The sequence below is a fragment of the Scardinius erythrophthalmus genome (assembly GCF_964197995.2).
Source record: "Scardinius erythrophthalmus genome assembly, chromosome: 16".
NCBI classification, from domain to species: Eukaryota; Metazoa; Chordata; class Actinopteri; order Cypriniformes; family Leuciscidae; genus Scardinius; species Scardinius erythrophthalmus.
The window spans coordinates 39,437,098-39,461,372 of NC_138236.1; the positions used below are offsets into that span (position 1 = coordinate 39,437,098).

General features: G+C 43.4%; 1 protein-coding gene across 1 annotated transcript in view; it reads right to left on the reverse strand.

Moving 5' to 3' along the window:
- Positions 1 to 23,730, reverse strand: part of LOC308704148 (NLR family CARD domain-containing protein 3-like) — a 1,230,758-nt gene extending 1,207,028 nt beyond the window's left edge. Inside the window, exon 1 of the mRNA XM_081388260.1 lies at positions 21,944 to 23,730. Coding sequence (XP_081244386.1) covers positions 21,944 to 23,700 — 1,757 coding nt within the window. The 5' untranslated portion in view covers positions 23,701 to 23,730. The remainder of the gene's footprint in view (positions 1 to 21,943) is intronic.
- Between the last annotated feature and the right edge of the window lie 545 nt (positions 23,731 to 24,275).

Below are 24,275 nucleotides of genomic sequence, written 5' to 3' on the forward strand. Positions count from 1 at the left end.
AAAGACAGGTTGCAGTCTAGTATAACACCCAGGTCTTTTACTGAAGATGATAAAGTAACAGGACATCCTACTATGTTAAAGTTGTATTGTGAGAGGTTTTGTGGGCGTTTTTTTGAACCGATGATTAGTACCTCTGTCTTGTCTGGATTTAATAAAAGAAAATTGCACGTCATCCAATCTTTTATATCTTTTAATCTTATATATAACAATGAAAATATTTGAAACCCCTGTTAAAATCAAGTAATGATGCAATCCTTTAAAGGTATAGCGGAGGATTTTCTTTTTCCGGGTGGATCATCAAGACTATTGGTCCTCCTAAGTGTCAATCATTCTGGTGATATGTTTACGTAAGGCAGTCGTACGTGCTCGTGCACACGATTCACACGATGGCGTGCACTCAAAACACAGGTTGGGCTTCCCACTGATGGCTCAGTCGCGAAGTTTCTACTTGACAGGTAAAGTTTGGCATGCTATTTGGAGAAATCCATTTAAAATCACTGCTAGTAAAAGTTAATGTAAGCTATGATTAGCTCGTGCATGCTCTCTCGTGCACACGTTTAATAGGCGTTCCCTCTCGGGAGCAGGTAGAGTGTTGCGCATGTGCATTTTTTCAAAAAGTGGAGAGGGCAGTTCTTTTCTAAAATTCGGGAAAATCCTCCGCTATACCTTTAAGTCTTAACGTTGAGTGCATCAGAATTAATTGGATGTAAAATTATTATCATGTGACATATTATTTAACGTGACAGAAAAAGACAGTGACACCAATGACACAATGAATCACCAATGACACACACACACACACACACACACACACACACACACACACACACACACACACACACACACACACACACACACACACACACACACACACACACACACAAGACCAAAGATAACTATTTTTCAACCATAATTAAGTAGGTGAGACTAAATTGTTACATTTGGCATACAATCTAAATGAATAGCTTTGAATAAAGTTTATCTTGTCAAGCATGGTATACTAACTAAATTAAGTTGTTTATTCCATAAGTATTTTTCTTTTATTTTTTACATCCCCCTAACAGTAAAGTGGGTCATACCAGTGAGTTCAACTAAAGCTTCATATGAAATTATGAGATAAATGAGAAGATTTCTTCTGATTTCTGAAAAGAGACAGTGGATCTACCATGGGCCTTTCTTCATAGATATTCATGAATTTGGAAGAAGGAAGTCGAGTGATGTCATAAGTATGATTTTTATTTTAAAATATTAGATTTTGTTGAACGATAACGGCAGTGACACAACTCCAGGGGACCACTACTTTCAAATATTAAAATCAAATATTGTCACATAGATGGCTCAAGACGATGTAATTGTTCAAATAACATATTGTTTTATTTTAAAATGTGAAGAAATTGTAACCCTAAAGTGTAGTTCAAGTGTGATATTTCTGTAAAGGCTAGGGACAGAAAATGGACATTGTCATAAATGACCCAGAAATGATTTTGCATAAATTTTACCCGAGCTATAATTTTACATAACAGCATCTGTTCAAAACTTTACAATTTTAAAGCAAAACTGTGCTTAGTCATCTTAAATCTTATTTATCCAAAGATATTCAAACAATATATTGTCCACCGACACACACCAGCATGATGTATTCGTGGCGTGCTTTTCTAAACTATAGCAAAACAAAACATTAAACATTACTAAATCTCCCACTTATCAAAACAATTAAACAATTCAACATAATTAAAATGTGTAAGTTATGTGAACTCAAAAGAAAAGAAAGTTCTAAATACTCATAAATGTTCATTTGATTGAACTAATTTGTATAATTTAAGTTGGCCCATACTCAACCAATTAATTATTTTGATGACAGTGTATCTTTTAGAAAATCAGCACACATAAGCCTCTGTAGTCCATGACGCAGCATAAGTAAAGGTGTCTTGAGTGGATATTTAATTGTACTTGTCTTAAGGTCTTCAGAAGTCATAACTTCAGGGGTCAGTGGGGATCCTGAGAATATTTAATTTCCCTTAAAACCAAAGATTAAGCTAAAAGACACTAGTTTCCAGTGTTCCCTACCAAAATCAAATAGTGTATACAATTTGTATTACACTTTTTGTTGTGTTCTGACACAATGTCATTAATTGGTACTTTTTCTTTTATAAAATTTACTTTTTCTTACGTCTACAAAGTTTCAATTTCAATTAATTTCCCAGCAAGTATAACGTATAAAATATGATAAATATGCCTGACGCACTGTTTTTAAGAAATAGCTGCTGCAATACTCCAAACAGTTCCTCACACAATGACACCATTAAGGATAGTCAACGGCTCACGTCAATCTGTGAAAACACAGCGTATGTAAGGTAGTTTTCCAAATATTTTGTTTTACACTTTTCAAAGGATAATCTAGCTTTAAAGTTAGAATAAAAAAGTTAAAACCAATCATAGCTTCATACCTGGTGTGTTCTTACACAAAGCCATTAACTGGTTATTTTTGTGTTATAAATGTAGCCTACTTATAAATATAGAGTTAACACACGATGAAACAACTGAATAGTGCTACTAAATACGTCTGACACAATGTTTTTAAGAAAAGCAGTGTTTAAAATACAGATGATTTTTCTTTTGACAATCATACGTTTTAAATTATACCCCGGGGGGTTTAACATCCAATAAGTAGAAATTTATGCAAAGGTTTTATGTTTTATTAAGTCGTCATAAACAAAACACACCCAGATCCTCCCATAGCTGTAGTAAACATTTACAATATGTAAATAGATTCTGTCAGATTTGTTAGAGTGGCTGTACCACATTATTGTGAGGCAGTCACATTTGAGGAATAATGCGATTTATATCATTTTCCCCCACTAGTGGATGACACCGTTTACATCTTGTTTCTTTGCACAGTTCTTAGACGAAGACTACACTTTGAGCACTGTCAAACATGTTCATATAGGATTTAATGAACAAATACAGCATAAGAAAATTATAAAAAATTTAAATTTAAACTGTGACATTCTTTTAGGTCTGTCTACGAAGCGCTCACAAGACACATAATAGTCCCAACATGAAAAGTGAGTTTTGATGTTTAGCCTCCAAAAACACTAACATATCAGAAACTCTTTTAATTTTTTATCATGATGAAAAACACATAAAATAAAGTTTTATTTTAAATTTACACCCCTATCCAGTCCTGTGCAAAGCATGATGGGGAGGGGAAATCCTGTTCCTAGTTTTCTATATTGTTTTATATTTTAACACAACTAAACTCATTTATGTAATCTCAACTCAAATGGATTAAGTAAAACGGTTGAAAAGTATCGTGTTGAATTAACTCCATTTACTTAAGTAAATTGAGCAAGCATCAAATTATGTTATTTTTGGCCTACTTAACAGTTATTTTTGGCCTACTTAACTAAAACACGTTCTTTCGACATGAAAATATTGAGTTAAACCAAACGCAACTGTTTCAAGTCAGTTTAACGCAATGCATTGTGTTTGAATGAGAAAGCTAATACAACGGTGTTAAATGAAAATTATTTTTAAATAAACTGTTCAGTTTATTTAAAAATTATTTTTGAGCGAAAACAAAAACTTCTCTCTGGTGACATGCAGACATGACATGTTTTTTCCTTATTTTGTTTGATTTGATTTGCCAAATATTTACCAGATTTTATACAGTGGTGGAAGTCTTCTTGTCTTAGCCTATGTATTAGGAATTGGGTATGTTTATTGATTAATTCATTTAATTAAAATTTCTATTTTCTTAATTGATCCTGTGTTTCTTCTGTTGGGTTATTTATGTTAATGTCTTCTAGTTGTTTGATTTTTTGTTCCAGATCTACTTCATGTTCCTTTTCTTTCTTTCACAGCTTTTCCTGCTTCCCACAGAAGAGATGGGGATGATTCTAGGGTGTCATTCATCTCTAGATAGCATGTCCACTCTCTTTTAAAGTAACTGTCAAATTCAGGGTATTTTAGAAGAGATGTGTTAAATCGCCATCTGGTAATAAGTTTATGTGGACTGGTTCTATTCCATTTTAAAGGGGTGGTAAAACACCTTTTTTCGAAGGCTTGATTGTGTTTGTGGGGTGCACTATGACGTGTTCATGCTTCGTTTTTAAAAATTCGCATTTTTTTTCACATATTTAACCATTATTCTACACTGCTCTGTCCCTCCTTGTAAAAACGGTCGGATGATTCCGGGTTCTATTATGAGGGAGCAAGTTAAAAATAAATTGTAATCGTCGAATTAAAATCGTCGAATTAATCGTCGAAGACTGAACAAAGTGGACCTGCTATTTGCTATTTGACTATCAGACTTTTGCGCATGCGTCGCATCTGAACGCGTTGTTGTCTTTGGAGCTCCATCAATTGATTTATAATTCTTGATTTCTCTTTAAACTCACTTACAACGAACATTTTCTACTTTTCCTCACCTCATAGTTACAACGCGGACTGTTGAGCAGACGCGTCTCAAGCCAAGTGACGGTTACGTCCGTGGATCACGAATGAACGCGTCTTCTCCGCATTCATTTACAAACAAACATCTTTTTTTCGCCTATCGTGCGTCTACTCTACACCCGTACCACTAAAAAGACGGATTATTTCCAAGACTTAAGCCATAAATTAGTATTAATATTGATAGCATCACTGGTAGCGTCGTTGCTAACTTAACGTACTGTCCATCTGTTAAAATGGCAAATATATCAGATGTAAGTAACCTACCTTTTGGTGCAGGTGAGGACACATTTGAGCTGCACGCTGTGCAGTCTGAGCTGGAAGCTGTTGAGAAACAGATCCACGACCTTTTAGTGAGACAAGCCGAGCTGATAGACCGGTGTCTGGCTCTTGAAACATCACGCGCCGATGCACACAAATTAGAGATTAACGTTACTAACCCGCTGACTCTGACCTCGTCTACTCCGTGCGTTTCTCAACATCGAGGTCGAGGTCGAGGTCGCGATCAGCCATGGTCTCGTTCACTCCGGCTCCAACACGCCACCACGAAGCCTGGATATTTCCGCAGCGGAAGACGCGAGTCAGGTGTAGACCAAGAAAACTCTCTCCGACCCTCCCGGTTTTCGAGATATCCACACAAAACCGCTTCTCCCCTCTTCGCGAAACAGAACGCGATGCTGTGATCATCGGCGATTCCATCGTTCGACACGTACACGCTACGTTAAATAAAAGTAAGGTGCATAGTCACTGCTTTCCTGGTGCTCGTGTTTCTGAAATCGCCGCTCGCGTTCCCGAGATTCTGAACGAGCGCGTCGGAACTGTTGTCCTGCACGCAGGGGTGAACGACATCAGGCTGCGCCAGACGGAAGTTCTGAAAAAAGACTTCAGGAATCTGATCGATACGGTACGCAGCACATCGCCTGATATAACGATCATTGTGTCAGGACCGCTTCCCACGTACCGACTAGGTCATGAAAAGTTTAGTAGATTATTCGCGCTAAATGAATGGTTAATGTCATGGTGCACTGAGCAAAAACTGCTCTTTGTAAATAATTGGAATCTGTTTTGGGAGCGTCCTAGGCTTTACCGTGCTGATGGCTTACACCCAAGCAGATTCGGATCGGATCTTCTGTCAGATAACATCTCCAAAACGTTAAATACCTTTTGACTAGTAACCAAAAGTCCAAATCATAGTCTCTGCTGCACCAATTTAACTTTCCATATGTGGTGATCCCTGCGGCAATCCCATATGCGTATTCTTCCATGACCAGCTCCCAGCTGCCGTCACTGTCCGGTGTAGCCTCCCCCTTCTCAGGCTGGAGCCACCCCAGTGACATTCCATATGTTGCACTGCCCCTCCGACCAGTCCATATGTGTATTCTCCACATGGTACCCCCCTTCGGGCAGGATGTGGCTTCCTCAGCGTCACTCTCCCCTGGAAAGGCACGCTTTCCCAGTGTTATCCAAGAGTTCCACTGTGTGGGGTATAACGGAACAGCAGTTTGAACTCCCTCTACGCAGGCCTTCCGCCCCAGCCAGTTGGGGGTCTGTGAGTCTTGCGTAGAGCGCTGGATGTGGCATTAACTGTGGTGTTTCTATGGGATCCCAATTACATCGTAACTGATATGGAACGTCTTGGTTACTAATGTAATCCTCGTTCCCTGAAGGTATGGAGATTATAATATGACAAAATGATTTGTATTTGAATTGAGTAAATTTTAATTATTGACATGTGTAATCTAACAAAATTGAATATTATGTGGAATTTTAAATAGTTCTGTAATAGTAATTTGATTTCTTTAAACGAATATTAATGAATTGAGATGTTTTTATGGCTGAATTTTATAGATGCATTTTCAAACAGCTGTTTTTTTTTTTTTTTTTTGAATTCTTATACTGCAAATATCCAGTTTTAAAAAATACAGATTCAAGTTTTCAAGATGGAACTTCAAATTCAGTTTTCTAAAATTCAAACCGCGGAAAATTCAGATCATACAGAAAGTAGGTCACAGGTCATCCACAGGGAAGAGTATCATTCATTAAGTCGTTTTTTTATTTAAAATTAAGAGTAGAAAAATTTGAAATTATTTCTTATTGTTTATTATTGTAATTACTCTTTATTATTGTTGTGAAATTGCTGTTTTAATTTTGCACCGGCAGTTATAGGGTTAATGCGGTGAGTTCAGAAAAGGCCGGAAAGAGAGAAACGAGCGGGTAAGTTTGGCTTGTGCGTTAGTGTACAGTTGTTCTTGCGTTCCGATTATAAGTTCAGAAACGGAGCCTCCCTTGTCTTGTCCTCCAAAGGTTACAATAGTCCCTTGTCAGACGTTACTTTTATGAATGTTTGAAAAAAAAGTTTCGATCATACATTTACAAGAAAAATTAAGAAGAAATTCATATTAACCTCGGAAAAAATGGGGGCAAAAAAGCATTATACTCATCAAAACTACTGATTATTTTTTACACAAAATCCATCCTAATTTCCTTACTCAAAAAGACTTCAATTACTTGGTTGTACAGGTAATCTAATGAGTCCCAACAACATTTTCTATCGCCATCGAGGCTAATGTTGAAAGTCGAGTCTGTCCTGTCGTATATTTCTGGCATAAATTTAAATTCACTTTAGTGCTGAGAGTGTCTGCTCGACAGAAGCAGTGGACACAGGGACAGTCACCGCAAAACATGATGATGTGTACAGCTGCCCCATGCTCTCACACATGAAATCAATGAGATCAGCGAGACTTTTGCCTTCAAAATCAGTCATGGCATATATTACAGTCAGTTAATTCTGTTTCTACCCGGGACAGATCGAATAGAGTTCCGTGACTCTGCAACTGCGTTAAGCTGGATAAGGCTGAATAACGGATTTTTTTCCCGGTATGTTTGAACCTGCTGGGGGTCGAGGAGGGAAAGAAACATTAATTTGTGGGTTGAAAAACTATTCTATCTATTCTATCTAACTATCTACAGGAATATATTTTAGTTTATGCAGTTCGCTACAGTTGCGGTTAGCTAGCACAGCCTCTGACTACCAGTAATAGTACGCGCTCTGACCATCCAATCAAAAGACGTGAAAATGCCAACGTTATTGTATGCCTGCTAGATGACCCCGATGCAGTCAAATCTGACTGATTATCTGATTGGTTAAAGCAACTGTTTCATTGCCATTTATTTTAAGCTATAGGCTATTGATAGCCCACACTATTGATTCTGAAGGCCTCAAGGCAGATTTCTTTGGCCATGTCAACACATGATGGCTGAAATATAATTGGATAAAAGCTCTAACATAAACATACACTACTGGAAGCAGTGCAACCAAGAGAAAAGCTATGAAATTAAGAGAATGGACTATTGGGAATAATTTAATACTCATTCATGGAAAAAATATATTAAAGTGCAAGTCAGTGATTCTGATGGGGTTTAGGCCAGCAGAGAAGGCCTTGCTGGCCCTGACGGCCCACCAACAACTAGACTAACGTATGGCTCGACACAACGGAAGAGCCAGACAGGGCTTTCTTCTGTGCCAGGGGGTCCGTGAAATAATTTGCTATAACCTACAGTAGCCTATTTTCCGGACTGTAAAGTCACGTTTTTTATCATATTTGTGACTTAGGCATATATAATGCATTTAACGCCAAATAATTTAAATGTTGACTTTCAAAAGTAGGCGCGCCAAGAAGGCTATTCGCTGAATTTTGGTTAATTTTTGGTGTGCACCAGAAAGATGCTCAAGGAGACCGAGACGCGCTAAAGAAACGCATCATGTTGTTTTATTTATTTTTCAAAGGCATGACATTTTGTAGTCATTTTGAATGTACACAAATAAAAATATAAATTTTTCTGTTTCGAATGATGTCATATTATCTGTATGACTAACTGACAGAGTATTATGTTATTTCTCCCTGCTGTGGAACAAATCAAAGTGATGGCGCTGGCGCATCGTACGCTCACACAACATAGTATCAGTTCTGGCATTGCTAACTTGACATCGCAGCCTGTTCATTATCAAAATAAAACACAGTCAACCAAACATATAAAAAGTTATTCTGCTTTATTTAATTGGTCTGTTGTACAATATAAAGGCTGTGCCGCACAGTCCTACTTGTTATTCCAAACATGTCCCTTGCTGTGAAGATGCTGATTTAGCCTATACTTATATATTGGAACTTGACTGAAGTATGAAGCCTTCTTTATATTAATAGTTAGCATTCAAATGTTACATTGCAAATATGGAACCTTTGGACCTAATGAGAGATGCGCGAACTCAACGTCAGTACAGTTTCAGTTTCGATTCAAATAAATTTGTTTAGGCATGGCGTTTAAAACAGTCTAAATGTTGTTTGTAATAAAGGGCACAATAGGCCATTTTTATAGGCTAGGCTATGTTTATATTTTTTTATTATACATGGCTACTTATTTTTCATTCTTGTTGTTTTCTGCATTCATTTAAGGATTTGTCATACAGTAAGGGAAACTAAAATACACATAGCCTACATGTTAATAGTGTTTATAATGTTAATGTTGTATTTTATTTACCGGTCTTTTACAGTATTGCTGAATAGGCTAATAATAAAATGCGTTTTTTACGACGATGTGATGCACATGCGTTTCTCTCTCAACATGATCTGGTGTGTCTTACACTCAGCTGCATGCGACTTATTTTCTGGCAAATAGGTCAGTTAAAAAAATATTGCTGTATTATTACAAAATGCAGAGTGGAGACCATTTGGACAAAAAACAAAACAAAAAACAAAAACATATTGTGTTCATTACCCCCACCCACATTAATGTTGGGCTTAATTATGTCATTATTAGGGGGTCCTTGGAAATTTATTTTGGAGTAGACAAATTCACTTATGGCTAACTCATATAAGAGAAATATAGGCTAGGCTATTATAAGTGTTTATTTCATAAATATGAATTTAATTCGCATCTCCCAAACACTAGCCATTATTCTACTTCTTTGGCCTATTTTGTTTAGCTAGCCAAGGCCAACTCTAAAAATCTGTGTGGAAGAGCTGTGGGACGCACCGGACAGCACGGGAGCCAACTAAACTTTTTTTGGAAGTTTAGTTGGCAGAGAAAATAGCACACACCGTTTTGTTTGACATCAATTGATATTCAATATTAATTAATTAAATAAATAAATGTAATGTCAGAGAATGCACAAAGCGCATCCTTTTGAGATATAAATTATAATCAATTTTAATAAAAATAAAACAGAAGGCCTACATCATAAAACTCAGAAGATTATGTATTTTAATATCTCTGATAGTCAGTCTGAATGACAGTTAGGCTATGCGTGAACGTTAGGCCTATTATATAGGCCAATGCATTATTCTTTCTTTTTTGAATTAGTGTTTAAAATATTTAATTTACTACTAATTATATTGATTTATATCTTAATTTCTTTTTTTAACTTGCTGGGCGACCATGCAGGCTATGACAGCCGTCATTTAGCCTACCCTGCCATACCCAGCTGATGCAAAGCATAGGTGAATTTATATCTACACAGAAGAAAGCCCTGTCTAGGCTCTTCCCCGCTACGGGCCTGTGTCGAGCCATTGGTTAGTATGGTTGTTTCATGAGAAAAAGATGAAATGTAGCCTATACATTTTTACTACGTAGTTGCAATAAACATGTTCAGAATCCCTGCAACTGCAACAGCGGAGGACTATTATTAGAATATTAGAAATCTAATATTCAAGCTGTTTTCTCATTTTTCTATTCTTAATAATAAATAAAAAAACGACTGAACGAATGATACATGGATTCTCTTGAACCACCACCACGTTTGCGCCAGAAAACTACTGCAGTGCAGCCAAAATGCTCCGTTCGACTTTTCTGAGATCCTCTACTATTTCCTGAGGATGACATGTGACCTACTTTCTGTACGATCCGCGGTTTGAATTTTAGAAAACTGAATTTGAAGTTCCGAATATCTTCATCTTGAAAACTTGAATCTGTATTTTTTTTAAACTGGATATTTGCAGTCTAAGAATTCAGAACAAAAAAATAGCTGTTTGAAAATACATGTCTATAAAATTCAGCCATAAAAACATTTCAATTCGTTAAATTTCAAATGTTCAATATTCATTTAAAGAAATCAAATTCAGAATTATTTAAAATTCCACATAATATTCAATTTTGTTAGATTACACTTGTCAATAATTCAAATTTACACAATTCAAATTCAAATCATTTTGTCATATTATAAGCTCCATATGAAGGATGGAACGGGAGACGTAGCGTCCCGTCGCCACCGTTGCTGACCAATGCTGTACAGCCGTCACGATCTCGGCTCCTCAGCGAAAAACAATTTGTGTGTGCACCTGCTTCCTGTTTATACCCGCGCTGCGGGGCGGGTGACGCGATTCACGCACGCCAACGGTCATTGGCTTGTTCTGTAGACACTCGAAGTTGATAGGGCTCCCTGAAGTGATCTCAATTACGTCATTACATCTCCCGTTCCCTCGTTCAGGTAACGAGGGTTACATTAGTAACCGAGACGTTTTCAAACTTTTTTAAGAGCTACCTTTTTTTCTTTTTTTTTTCTTCTAATTGACGGGGTTAAATGCACATTTGACTTTATTCTACTTCAAACCACTAGATGCCACAAAAATACAGCTCAGCACTTTTCTTAACAATCACTTTTGATGATGCAGGTGTACTTGATCCTTGACGCGATCGTAACGCAAAGTTGATTCTGCACCAATTTGATCTAGCTATAGGGATGCTAATTAACTGACAGTAAGAATTTTAACCAATTAATGTTATAGCTAATAGCTATCCTTTGCTGCATTCTTAAAAAATACACTACAAATATATATTTTTTTTTGAGAAATAAAAACAGGTAAGTCAGCTAAGTGGCATTTTATTGCATTCAGAAATAATACCGTAAATATGTAATGTTGCTACGGTGAAATAAAAGCAAAATGTTATAATGGTGGCCTACTACAAAAATACATACCTATAGGCTATTTTGGTTCCCCTCACTCCACAGCAAATTCTTTAAATTTAACGGTATTCAAAACAGAACAAGAATAAAAATATATATCAGTAAATAACAAACAAGCCAAAACAAAATAATTTAAAGTGAAACTGAAAGTAACTGGTGTTGGGCTCATGTAACCTAACTATCTCATTCGAATCCAAATGTTTCCATATTCGCAATGTATTTGGATACTAAACTATTATTTATTATATGCTTCGTAGGCCTACTTCACTAGCTTTCAAATATCAACGTAAAAAATAATCCTCTTCATTTGTTTAAGTCCCTCTGTGGTGAAAATCAAGCTTTTAATGTTTATGTCTATTTGGTGTTTTTAATACGTTTTAAGACAAACCATGTGTAAATTCATAAGTCAACAGCATTGCTGAGTATTTTCTCATTAAAACTGCAGTGAACCAAAGACAGTCTCAAAAACACTGTTTGAAATCACTGGTGTTTCTGACGTCAAAAACTACCTTGTAACCAATCAGGTCAACGTGCCGACAGGCTTCAGCATATCATTAACAGTGAACTAGCAGGGGAGTCTCGAGAGATGCCAGGTTATCCTGGGATATTTTTCTGTTGATATGAGAAATCGTGTAGATTTAGCTTAGTTAATAGTTAATCTAGTTTTTAGATTTAGCTTATCTAAGCTTTTAGCTTAGATTTATATAGTGTATGCAATATGATGTATATTACAATGTTATGATGAACTATATGCCTTTCTTCCCTGATGTTCTGAGTTGTTCAAAGCATTTCTGATGATTGTTAGAAAGCAGCTGACTGTCTAACCCTGACAGTCTAACCCTAACCCTGACAGTAACCCTGGCGCAAGTCCAGCTTCATAAAGACCGTCGAACCATAGAAGTGTGTGGTCAGCTCCTCAGCTGTGGGTAAAGGGGACTTGTGAATTAGTTTCCATGGAATTAGTTTCCATTGTTATGCTAATGACACTCAAATATATATTTCATCACGGCCGGATGAAAACGCTAAATTATCCAAATTGATAGAGTGTGTTAAAGATATAAAAGATTGGATGACGCATAATTTTATTTTATTAAATCCAGACAAGACAGAGGTACTACTTACCGGTTCAAAAAAACGCCCACAAAACCTCTCACAATACAACTTTAACATAGTAGGATGTCCTGTTACTTTATCATCTACAGTAAAAGACCTGGGTGTTATACTAGATTGCAACCTGTCTTTTGAAAATCATATTTCATATGTTACAAAAACAGCCTTTTTCCACCTTAGAAACATTGCTAAGCTACGTAATATGCTATCAGTTTCTGATGCATTCATGACCTCGAGACTAGATTACTGTAATGCTTTATTAGCTGGCTGTCCTGCATCCTCAATAAACAAGCTACAGTTAGTCCAAAATGCAGCCGCTAGAGTTCTTACTAGATCAAGAAAATATGATCATATAACACTGATTTTATCATCACTACATTGGTTACCTGTAAAGTACCGTATTAATTACAAGGTATTGCTATTGACTTATAAAGCCCTAAACGGCTTAGCTCCGGTCTATTTAACGGATCTTCTATCGCCCTATAATCCATTGCGCTCTTTAAGATCACTAAATTCAAGGCTTTTGGTCATTCCTAGGATATCCAGATCCACCAAATGAGGGAGAGCATTTTCACATTTAGCTCCAAAACTCTGGAATAGCCTTCCTGATACTGTTCGTTGCTCAGACTCGCTCTCCCAGTTTAAAACTAGATTAAAGACGCATCTCTTCAGCCAGGCATTCATATAATATTTTAATCTTACAGTTAAATCCGGTCTCTAGTTCATAAACGCCAGAGGAGAACTGGCCCCCGACTGAGCCTGGGTTCTCCCAAGGTTTTTTTTTTCTCCATTAGGTCACCTGATGGAGTTTTAGGTCACCATTAGGTCACTTGATGGAGTTTTTCGGTTCCTTGCCACTGTTGCCTTTGGCTTGCTCAGTTGGGGATATTTTGGGGATATTTAATTTAATTTTATCAATCAATAAATTCCACTAGAAACAAACCTTGTTGTATTATTTTAATTTAATACTGTGAAGCTGCTTTGATACACTCTGTATTGTGAAAAGCGCTATACAAATATACTTGACTTGATTTACTTGTCAGGGATAACAGCCTTATTTACAGAGCGCAGGTCAACACAGACTCGTATTCGACCAGATTATTTTTTTTTGTTGCAATGACCAGGTTAGAAATCCAGGGGGCCGCATTGACTGGATCAATCACCCTCATGTCCAGCATCATTTGAAGCTCAGCAGTGACTTCCTCCCACAGAGCTAGAGGAATCTTGCGCAGGGGCTGTATGACTGGCGATACCCCAGGGTCCACCAGAGGCTTGTGGGTGAAGGCTGTAAGGCAGCCCAGTCCGTCAAACAGCGCTGGCCGTCTCTGTTGCCAGGTGGAGGTGACATGGTGGATATCAGAGCCCTTATCGTCTCGCAGTGTGAACCCCAAGCTTGTAAAAAGATCAAGCCCCAAAAGGTTGGCTCCCCGTTCAGAAATGTAGAATGGAAATAATGGCAGGTGTTTGGAGCCATAACGTGCATCAGCGAGCAGTGTAGAGCATTCGACAGCTGCCTCGACTTGCTGCGCGATTACAACCGCTTGATTTAGTGTTAGTTGGTCAGATTCTAACAACAGTTTTTCCTGTGTCTTTTCACACAGTATCCCTTCAATAAGCTCATCACGAACAATCTCATCTTGAAGTGTCCCATAATTGCACGAACGCGCCAGGTCTCACAGATTAGTTATGTAGTCTTGTACGGACTCACCCGCACCCGGTTGCTGAAGCCGTTTGTGTAGCTTGTATCGGCGGAGTATGACTCATTGCTAGCCCGTCAAGTGGAGAGCGAGCTGAGCGACCGCTTCCTCGTAAGTCTCCGCTTCCCCAAGAGCGCGATATATTCTCTGTCCCTCGGCCCCGAGACAATGACGAAGCAGGGTAATTTTCCTCCGATCCGAAATATCTGTATATTCCATAGCCTCAAGATACACTGTGAAGCCATCAATCCAACTCGCCCATGGAATAGGCCATCAGGAACGATAAGAAAAGGTGTCGGCGGTGGTAAGCTAAACTCAGCTATCCTCGTCGCCAATGTTGTGTTGTTTTCGTTATTCAACAACAAGTTCAATTTCACATCAGAGCTTGAAAAGAGAACCTCTTTACTCTTTTTGTGTCACTTACTCTCACAACGCATGCGAACACGGAACCCCCGTAACCTTGGTTATCCTGGAAAACGTCTCGGTTACGGATGTAACCCTCGTTCCCTGAGTAGGGAACGGATACGTTACGTCGGATGACGACGAATGGGGTTTCGCTTAGAAATCCTATCATCTTCGAGTATATAAAACGAGCCAATGGCAATGAAATGCCATGGGTCTGCGGAATTTGCATAGCGTAACTCCGCCCCACCCTGGGGGTATATAAGGAAGTGCGCTGGCAACATGCAGATATGTCTTCGCTGAGGAGCCGAGACTGAACTCAGGCGTTCCAGCGGTACAGTGGAAGTGGCAGGGAGACGTAACGTCTCCGTTCCCTACTCAGGGAACGAGGGTTACATCCGTAACCGAGACGTTCCCTTTCGTTGTCACTCCGAGTTACGTCGGATGACGACGAATGGGGTTCCCAGTGTAATCACGCCACCTCTCGACTGTCTACCAGTGCCCTGCGTAAGTCTGAGCTCCCTGTCGTGAGACTAGCACGGACGAAGGAGTCCTACTTAACACAGGAATACCAAGGTACACTGGGAAGCATATCCAGTGGAAATATGCAATCATGCCCAACCCGAAGGGGGGGACTTGGAATACACATATGACCCCGAAGGGCTGCATACGGAATAACACTGGGGTGTCCAGCCGCAGGTGGAATATTTCAACCCCAGGGGTGGCAAGGTGGCTTGCCAAGGGAAAGACAGATGCTCAAAGAGGCTTACAGTGGAATACACATGTGGGGGTCACCCAGAGGGGGAACCATGCACATGGAGGCACCTAGCCAAGCGCGAAAGCTGCCGGTGGTATAACTCTGGCGTTGACGTCATCAGTGCTGGAGGAGACTCAGGGCTTATCAGGCTCACCTGAGGAAATATATCGCACGTATCCCGTCCGTGGAGAGGAATGGCGAACAAGCGAAGACACCTGAGCAGAATCTCTTACCGGCTAGTTGAAGCGAGTACATGAGAAGAAACTGGCTCCACTCGGAGATTATAGAATCTCGCGAATGTGTTAGGTGTCGCCCAGCCTGCAGCTCTGCAGATGTCTGTTAGCGAGGCGCCATGCGCTAGAGCCCAAGAGGATGCCACACTCCGGGTGGAGTGGGCCGTCACACCAAGGGGGCATGGTCGACCTTGCTGCTGGTATGCCAAAGCAATGGCGTCCACTATCCAGTGAGACACCTTTGCTTGGAGAGAGCCTTTCCCTTCAGCTTCCCACCATGACAGACAAAGAGCTGGTCTGAGGTCCTGAAACACTGCGTTCTGTCTACGTAAGCACGGAGTGCGCGTACTGGACAGAGCAGTGCCAAGGCTGGGTCTGCCTCCTCCAAAGGCAGCGCTTGCAGGTTCACCACCTGGTCTCGAAAGGGCGTGGTGGGAACCTTGGGCACATATCCAGGCCGGGGTCTCAGGATCACGTGAGAGTTAGCCGGTCCGAATTCCAGGCACGCTTCGTCAACCGAAAATGCCTGCAGGTCCCCTACCCTCTTGATGGAGGCCAATGCAACCAGGAGCGCTGTCTTCATTGACAGGAACTTAAGCTCCACTGATTGCAGAGGCTCAAAGGGAGCACTCTGCAGGGCAGTTAAAACCACTGAGAGGTCCCAAGAGGGTACGAGGGGAGGACGAGGAGGATTTAGTCTCCTGGCTTCCCTCAGGAACCTGACGATCAGGTCGTGCTTCCCTAAGGATTTACCATCAACTGCATCGTGATGTGCGGCAATTGCGGCAACATACACTTTCAGGGTGGAGGGAGACAGCCTACGCTCCAACCCTTCTTGCAGGAAGGAAAGCACGACACTGATGGGGCATTTCGTGGGTTCTAGATTTTTAGAAGAACACCAGTTGACGAAGAGGTTCCACTTCAACGCATAGGCATGTCTCGTGGACAATGCTCTAGCGGAAGGGATGGTAGCCACCACCGCTGGTGGTAGGGTACTCAAACCTGCCTCATCCCGTCCAGGAGCCACACGTGGAGGTTCCACAGATCGGGACGAGGGTGCCATAGGGTGCCCCGTCCCTGAGAAAGCAGGTCCTTCCTCAGGGGAATAGGCCAGGGAGGTGCTGTCGCGAGGAGTACTAGTTCTGAGAACCAGGTGCGGTTGGGCCAATACGGGGCAACCAAAATTACCTGCTCCTCGTCCTCCCTGATCTTGCGCAAGGTCTGCGCAAGAAGGCTCACTGGGGGAAACGCATACTTGCGGAGGCCCCGCGGCCAGCTGTGCGCCAGTGCATCCGTGCCGAGCGTGCCCTCGGTCAGGGAATAATACAGGTCGCAGTGGGACGAGTCGTGGGAGGCAAACAGGTCTACCTGTGCGTCCCCGAACTGATCCCAAATCAGCTGAACCGTCTGGGGATGGAGTCGCCAATCTCCAGCGAGAGGCCGAAGCCGAGACAGCTCGTCGGCCGCCTGGTTCAGGTCTCCCGGGATATAAATGGCACGAAGCGACCTCAGATGCTTCTGACTCCATATGAGGAGGTGGCGGGCGAGTTGTGACATACGGTGGGAGCACAGACCACCCTGACGGTTGATGTACGCTACAGTCGCGGTATTGTCCGATCGGACCAGTACGTGTTGACCCCTGAGCAACGCATGGAAGCGGTGCAGGGCAAGACGTACAGCCAACAACTCGAGGCAATTGACATGCCAAAGGCGCTGGGGTCCTGTCCAGGAGCCCGCGGCCGCATGTCCATTGCACATGGCGCCCCAGCCCGTGGTGGAGGCATCTGTTGTCACAACAACATGCCTGGACACTCGTTCCAAGGGCACTCCGGCCCGAAGAAAACTGAGGTTCGACCACGGGGTGAAGGTCTGACGGCAGGTCGGAGTCACTGGAACTCGGAGCGTGCCGTGGTGCCATGCCCACCTCGGGACTCGATCGCGAAGCCAAAGCTGAAGTGGTCTCATATGAAGCAACCCGAGCGGCGTGACAGCCGCTGCGGATGCCATATGCCCCAGGAGCCTCTGAAATAGTTTCAGTGGGACCACACTCTTGCCCTCGAACTGATGAAGGCAAGTCAGCAGTGATTGCGTGCGCTCGCTCGTAAGCTGCGCGCACATGGCGACTGAGTCGATCTCCATACCGAGAAAAGAGATCCTCTGCACGGGGCAGAGTTTGCTCTTCTCTCAGTTGACCCGAAGGCCCAGACGAGCTAGGTGCCGGAGCACAAGGTCCCTGTGTTCGCAAACCTGGTCTCGAGAGTGAGCTAGAATTAGCCAGTCGTCGAGATAGTTCAGGATGCGAACCCCGTGTTCCCGAAGGGGAACAAGGGCTGCCTCGACGACCTTCGTAAAGACGCGAGGAGACAGGGCTAGCCCGAAAGGGAGAACCGCGTACTGGTATGCCTGCCCCTCGAAAGCAAACCGTAGAAACGGTCTGTGTCGAGGAAGAATGGAGACATGAAAGTAGGCGTCCTTCAGGTCGATCGCTGCAAACCAATCCTGCGGCCGTATGCAGTCGAAAATGCGCTTGGCCGTGAGCATCTTGAACGGCATCCTGTGAAGGGAGCGGTTCAAGACGCGCAAGTTGAGGATTGGCCGTAACCCACCGGATTTCTTCGGTACAATGAAGTAAGGGCTGTAAAAGCCGGACCTCATTTCGGCTGGAGGGACAGTCTCGATCGCACCCTTCGCCAGTAAGGTAGCGACCTCCGCTCTCATAACCGGGGCATTGCCACCGACCATAGTGAAGCGGACTCCCCTGAAGCGGGGAGGAGACCGCGCGAACTGAATCGCGTAGCCGAGCCTGATGGTCCTCGCGACCCAGCGGGACAGCCTGGGAAGCTCTAACCAGGCTTCCAGGAACTGTACCAGCGGGGTCATACGGACCACAGACGTACCGTCGGTGGTGCAGCGAGGCGGAATGACCGGCCCAGGCGTGGGTGGCATAGCGGCCCGGTGCGGGGGCACGGTCATTAGCCGCGTCCTGCCAGAGGAGGCCAGGGGAGGACGAGCGTCCCACTGGGGCGTGCTCTGGCAGGGAGCTGGCGACAGAGGGGGACGAGAGTGGCGAGGCTCGTGAGCGGCGCGCACTGTCATCCGGACACTCTGTGTGCTCAGAGATGGGGAAGTGAGTTCTTTCTTTGACCACAAAAGGGTGCTGCCCGTCGTGGGACGAGCAGCGGGGTGGGAAAAACCAAGGATTCTCCCCCGGCCCTCCACCGGGGGAAGGAGCGGCCCTGCTACCGGCTCCTGGGAAGAACTCATCGCCATCTCTGAGCAGCCCGTCTCAGGAGCGCCGCTTGGCCTGGCGTTTAGCAGGGCACGGGGCGGGAGAGGGCTGTGGCGCCTTCCTACGGCGTCCTCCACGACGCGACCCGGATGGGGGCTGCTGCTGGGGCCGTGCGGGAGGGGCGGGAGCCGTAGAAGGGCGCCCTCAGCGGCGAGCAGACTGAGGCACCTGTGCCGACGGCTGGATGGAGGCAGCAGCTGGCCGTCGGGGCAGGACATGTCTGAGAGCCTCAGTCTGCTTCTGGGCGGTCGAGAACTGCTGGGCAAAGTCCTCAACCGCACCGCCGAAGAGGCCAGCCTGGGATATGGGAGTGTCGAGGAACCGGGTCCGCTCGGCCTCACGCATATCGGCCAGGTTGAGCCACAGATGTCTCTCCTGGACCACGCAAGTGGACATCACCTGACCCAGGGAGCGTGCGGTCACCTTCGTCGCTCGGAGAGCAAGGTCGGTGGCGGCACGCAGCTCATCGAAGAGCGCTGGGTCAGTCCTCCCCTCGTGCATGTCACGCAACATCTGGGCCTGGTAGACCTGGAGTGTCGCCATGGCATGCAGTGAGGAGGCCGCCAGCCCCGCAGCTCTATAGGCCTTCGCCACAAGCGTGGAAGAGAACCTACAGGCTTTGGAAGGGTGCTTTGGGTCCCCGCGGGAAGAAGCACTCTAAGGACACAGCTGCATCGCAACAGAGCGTTCAACCTGGGGAACCCCAGTGTACCCTTTGGCGGCCGCCTGATCGAGAGGAGGCAGGGCGGAGGAGGTCGCCGAGCGATCAAGAGAAGACAATGGTGCCTTCCAGGACCTCGTGACCTCCTCATGCACGTCCGGGAAGAAAGGCATTGGGGACGCCGCTGGCACCCAAAAACCAATCGTCCAGCCGCGAGCGCACCGGACCAGGTGGCGGGGACCACTCAAGCCCAATGGCCGCGGCTGCCCGGGAAAGCATGGCAGTCATCTCGGGATCAGACTCGGGCAATGCTGGCACACCCGAAGGTGGCAGCACAGCCGAATCCTCACTTCCCAAGGACTCTTGCCCACCCTTTGATGCAGTGATCGACATCGAATCTTCCTCTGGAGCGCCAAATGAGATCCGCGGCAAGTCAGAGGACTGTACTGCGGGCTCATTTGGACCACTCGCGGATTGCACGGCACTAGAGGACGGTGTGGAGCGTGGAATAGTCGGCGCTTTGTCCCACACCGTAACCCTCAGGTCACCCTGGCCGCCAGCCGAAGTACTAGCTCTCGCGGAGCCCGTAGATCGGGGTGCGGATGAGGGGACTCTACCATGAAGGTCATTGAGTCTTGACCGTAACCGTGCGATGGGCATGTTCCCGCAATGGGAACATGACTCATCCACAAACGCTGCCTTAGCGTGCTCTAAGCCCAGACACACAAGACAGTGATTGTGCCCATCAGAGTCAGAAACAAATAGACCGCAACCAGAAGTGCACGGGCGAGGCATCTTTAAAAAGACGTGCCGCGTGCAAGCTCTTTTAGAAAGGAGATTTCTCCACAAATGTTGAAGCGACCAGGGAGATGAACACACAAACTCTGGCAAATCACTGCACAGATAAGCAGGGAATGTGCACTCGCTGGAACTCGCTGTCACACCAACACTTGGAGAGAGGCTCGTCTCGAAGAGAATGAAGAGATGAATCTCAGGATTGGCTGTGGAGTGAAGTACATCAACTTGGCTCCGAAGCGAAAACATATCTGCATGTTGCCAGCGCACTTCCTTATATACCCCCAGGGTGGGGCGGAGTTACGCTATGCAAATTCCGCAGACCCATGGCATTTCATTGCCATTGGCTCGTTTTATATACTCGAAGATGATAGGATTTCTAAGCGAAACCCCATTCGTCGTCATCCGACGTAACTCGGAGTGACAACGAAAGGGAACTTGAGTTAGAATACAACACGCGGTTACATAAAAAAGTCCACTTACATTATTCTGTGTGCTTAAGAGGTGTGTTTAGCGCATGTTACGTTGTGATTGGCAAATCACGACTAATTCAAAGAACCCAGCACAATAGGAACTACCAGTGATGTAAGTGTACACTAAAATAAAGAGTCTCATCTCGTCAAAAACAGACTTTCCTGTCCTGTCAGCCATTAAACTGTGCTAGTAGCGCACACTCTTCACACGCTGTATATCGCTTCACTATATATAAAGCACAAAAGAAACTACGAGCATGAAACGTCATTACGTTGTTAATTATTAAGTCACAAAATAAAAGTAAAATACTAATAAATCACTTTACTGGTACGTCATGTGTTAGCCGAGAAGGATTTGCATGCAGGTATGATGTTCATTCTGTTCCTCAGGAGCAGTTTCCATGGTAACTGTTGTTTATATAACCCCAAAATGCCACTTTATCTCCACTTTGTTTTATTTTGTATATTTTTAAATGATTGGTTGCTCATACCAACATTGTATTAAAAAAAAAAAAACTAGTTTGGAACTGATATGTAATAGCTTTACCTCATAGGCCTACTGTTTATTTATCAGTATTACTCATATTTTTACAATTTATGTGTATGTTAAGTAAAGGGGGACAGTACTTATGTGTGTGTGTGTGTGTGTGTGTGTGTCAACAATTTTTGTGTAAACAAATTTATTATAATAGGCTTATATATATATATATATATCCTAAAAAAAGAGGGTCTTGATGACCGTATGGGGAAATGTTGGTCCCATGGCCAAATGAGTTGAGAACCAATGGTATAAAGCTATTCAAAACATCATTCAATGTATATTGTGATAATCATAATTAATAATCGCAATTACAATTTCAAGGGAATAATCGACAATTGTCATAATCGTGCAGCTCTATTGTGAGCTGCGTGAGTGGAGGCGTGGCTAATTAGCCTATTCATGGATCCGCTATACTAAATGAAGCAAGGGTGTAGCGTTGCATTCAAGCTATTTTAAGGCATGAAGAATTTTTTTTTCACAGGAAAACACATTTAAATATGTAATTGTGGTGATCAAAATGAGTTTTAAGGGATAAAATGATTGCCTACAGAAGGGCTTTAATAATTAACACTCACAGAGCTTTTCTGGAGTTGATCACAGCTGGTATCAGTCTTCTTCTGCCCTCATCTGATGTGTTGTATTTCATGGTGTTCAGCTCATCCAGCACCTCCTCTGAGATCTGAAGCATGTAGGAGATTGTTGAGCATTGAGACGGAGAGAGAAACTTCTCTGAGTGTTTGTCTGATTTCACAAACTCCTGAATCTCTCTGGACAGAGTCTGATCTTTCACTTCCAGCAGACAGAGGAACAGATTGATGGATTGATCAGCTGAGAGTCCATGTCCACCTTTGATCTTCTTTTGAATGTACTGTGTGGTTATCCTGATGATCTCTGAGCTGTTCTCTGTGTGTGTCAGTAGATCCTGTAAGAGTCTCTGATTGGACTCCAGTGAGATGCCCAGCAGGAACCGCAGGAACAGATCCAGCCGTCCATTCTTACTCTTGAGGGCTTTATCTACTGCTGATCTTAGTAGATCATACAGAGAGACTTTATCAGATCTGGAAAAACTGAATTTATACAGCGGTTTCTTGTTCTTGATCACATGTGAGTAAAACACGTAGAAAGCAGCGAGAAACTCCTGGACGCTCAGATGAATGAAGCTGTAGACTTTCCTCTGATGAATCACAGATTCCTCCTTAAAGATCTCAGTGCAAATCCCAGAATACACTGAGGCGTCAGTGACGTCTATGCCGCTCTCTCTCAGGTCCTCCTCATAGAACATCACATTGCCCTTCATCAGCTGATGGAAAGCCACTTCAGCAAGTTTCACAATCACTTCTCTGTTGGACTGCAGGAGTTTCTCTGGATCTCTCTCTTCATACTTCTGATTCCTCATGTTGATCTGAATCAGCAGGAAGTGGCTGTACATTTCAGTCAGAGTTTGAGGGATTTCTGCGCTCAGATCTACTTCCAGGAGCTTCTGAAGCACAGTGGATGAGATCCAGCAGAAGACGGGTATGTGGCACATGATGTGGAGGCTTCTTGCTCTTCTGATGTGTGAGATGATTCTGCTGGCTTGATGCTGGTCACTGATTCTCTTCCTGAAATATTCCTCCTTCTGAGGCTCATTGAATCCCTGAATCTCTGTCAGACGGTGTATGTATTTGGAGGGGATCTGATTGGCTGCTGCTGGTCTGGAGGTGATCCAGATGAGAGCCGAGGGAAGCAGCTCTCCTTTCATGAGCTTTGACATCAACACACCCACTGATGAAGTCTCAGTCACATCAGAAACTTCCTGAGCGTCTGAAAACATCAGTGTCATTCTGCTTTCATCCAGACCATCAAAGATGAACACAACTTTACACTCCTCATAAATCTTTGAGTCCAGATCTTGAAGTTCAGGATGAAAGTCCAGCAGAAGTCTGTGAAGACTGTACTGATGATCTCGGATCAAGTTCAGCTCTCGAAATGGAAGCACAAACATGAAATCTACATCCTGATTGTCTTTTCCCTCGGCCCAGTCCAGAATGAACTTCTGCACAGAGACGGTTTTCCCGATTCCAGCGATGCCTTTAGTAAGAACAGTTTTGATCTGCTCTTTCTCATCACGTCCTGGTTCAGGTGAGGCTTTAAAGATGTCATTGCAGTAGATTGGAGTGTCTTGTGAGTGTTGTGTTCTGGCTGTTTTCTCCATCTGTAAAACCTCATGTTGTTTATTCACTCCTTCACTCTCTCCCTCTATGATGTAGAGCTGTGTGTAGATCCTGTTCAGGAGGGTTTCATTCTCTTGGAGTTTCAGTCCCTCAAACAATCTCTCATACTTGTTCTTCATGCTGGTTTTGTGCTGGTCTTTGACTCTCTGTAGTTCACCATTAACTGGTGGATCATGTCTGTTTAGGGATGCAGTAACGGTTGTGTTGTTCAGACAGAAGACTAAGGCGGCTCCTCGAGAGATTATTCGGTCTCTATCTATTCTGCTGAAACAACAACAACAAACGTTCCAGGTTACTTGACTGTAACCCTGTTCCCTAAAAAAAAAGGGAACGAGATGCTGCGCTGCTCAGTACATTGGGAACGTCTTTAATCGTGACCTGCTGCGAATATAGTGTGCAAACACGTCAATGGAATCGACCGGAAGTAATATAGCCTCGGTCGGTGACGTCATCAGTGTGCACCCGCGACACAAGGCTATAATTAGATGAGCCACAGGTGCATCGTCAGGATATTTTGTCTGAAGAGCAGTCCTGGGACATCATCAGCACGGCAATGCAGCGCAGCATCTCGTTCCGCTTTTTCAGGGAACAGGGTTACAGTCAAGAAACCCGGAACGTTCCCTTTCAAAAGCTACAATCGATGCTGCGCTGCTCAGCACGCTGGGAACAAGAATGCCCACGCCGCCGTGCTTGA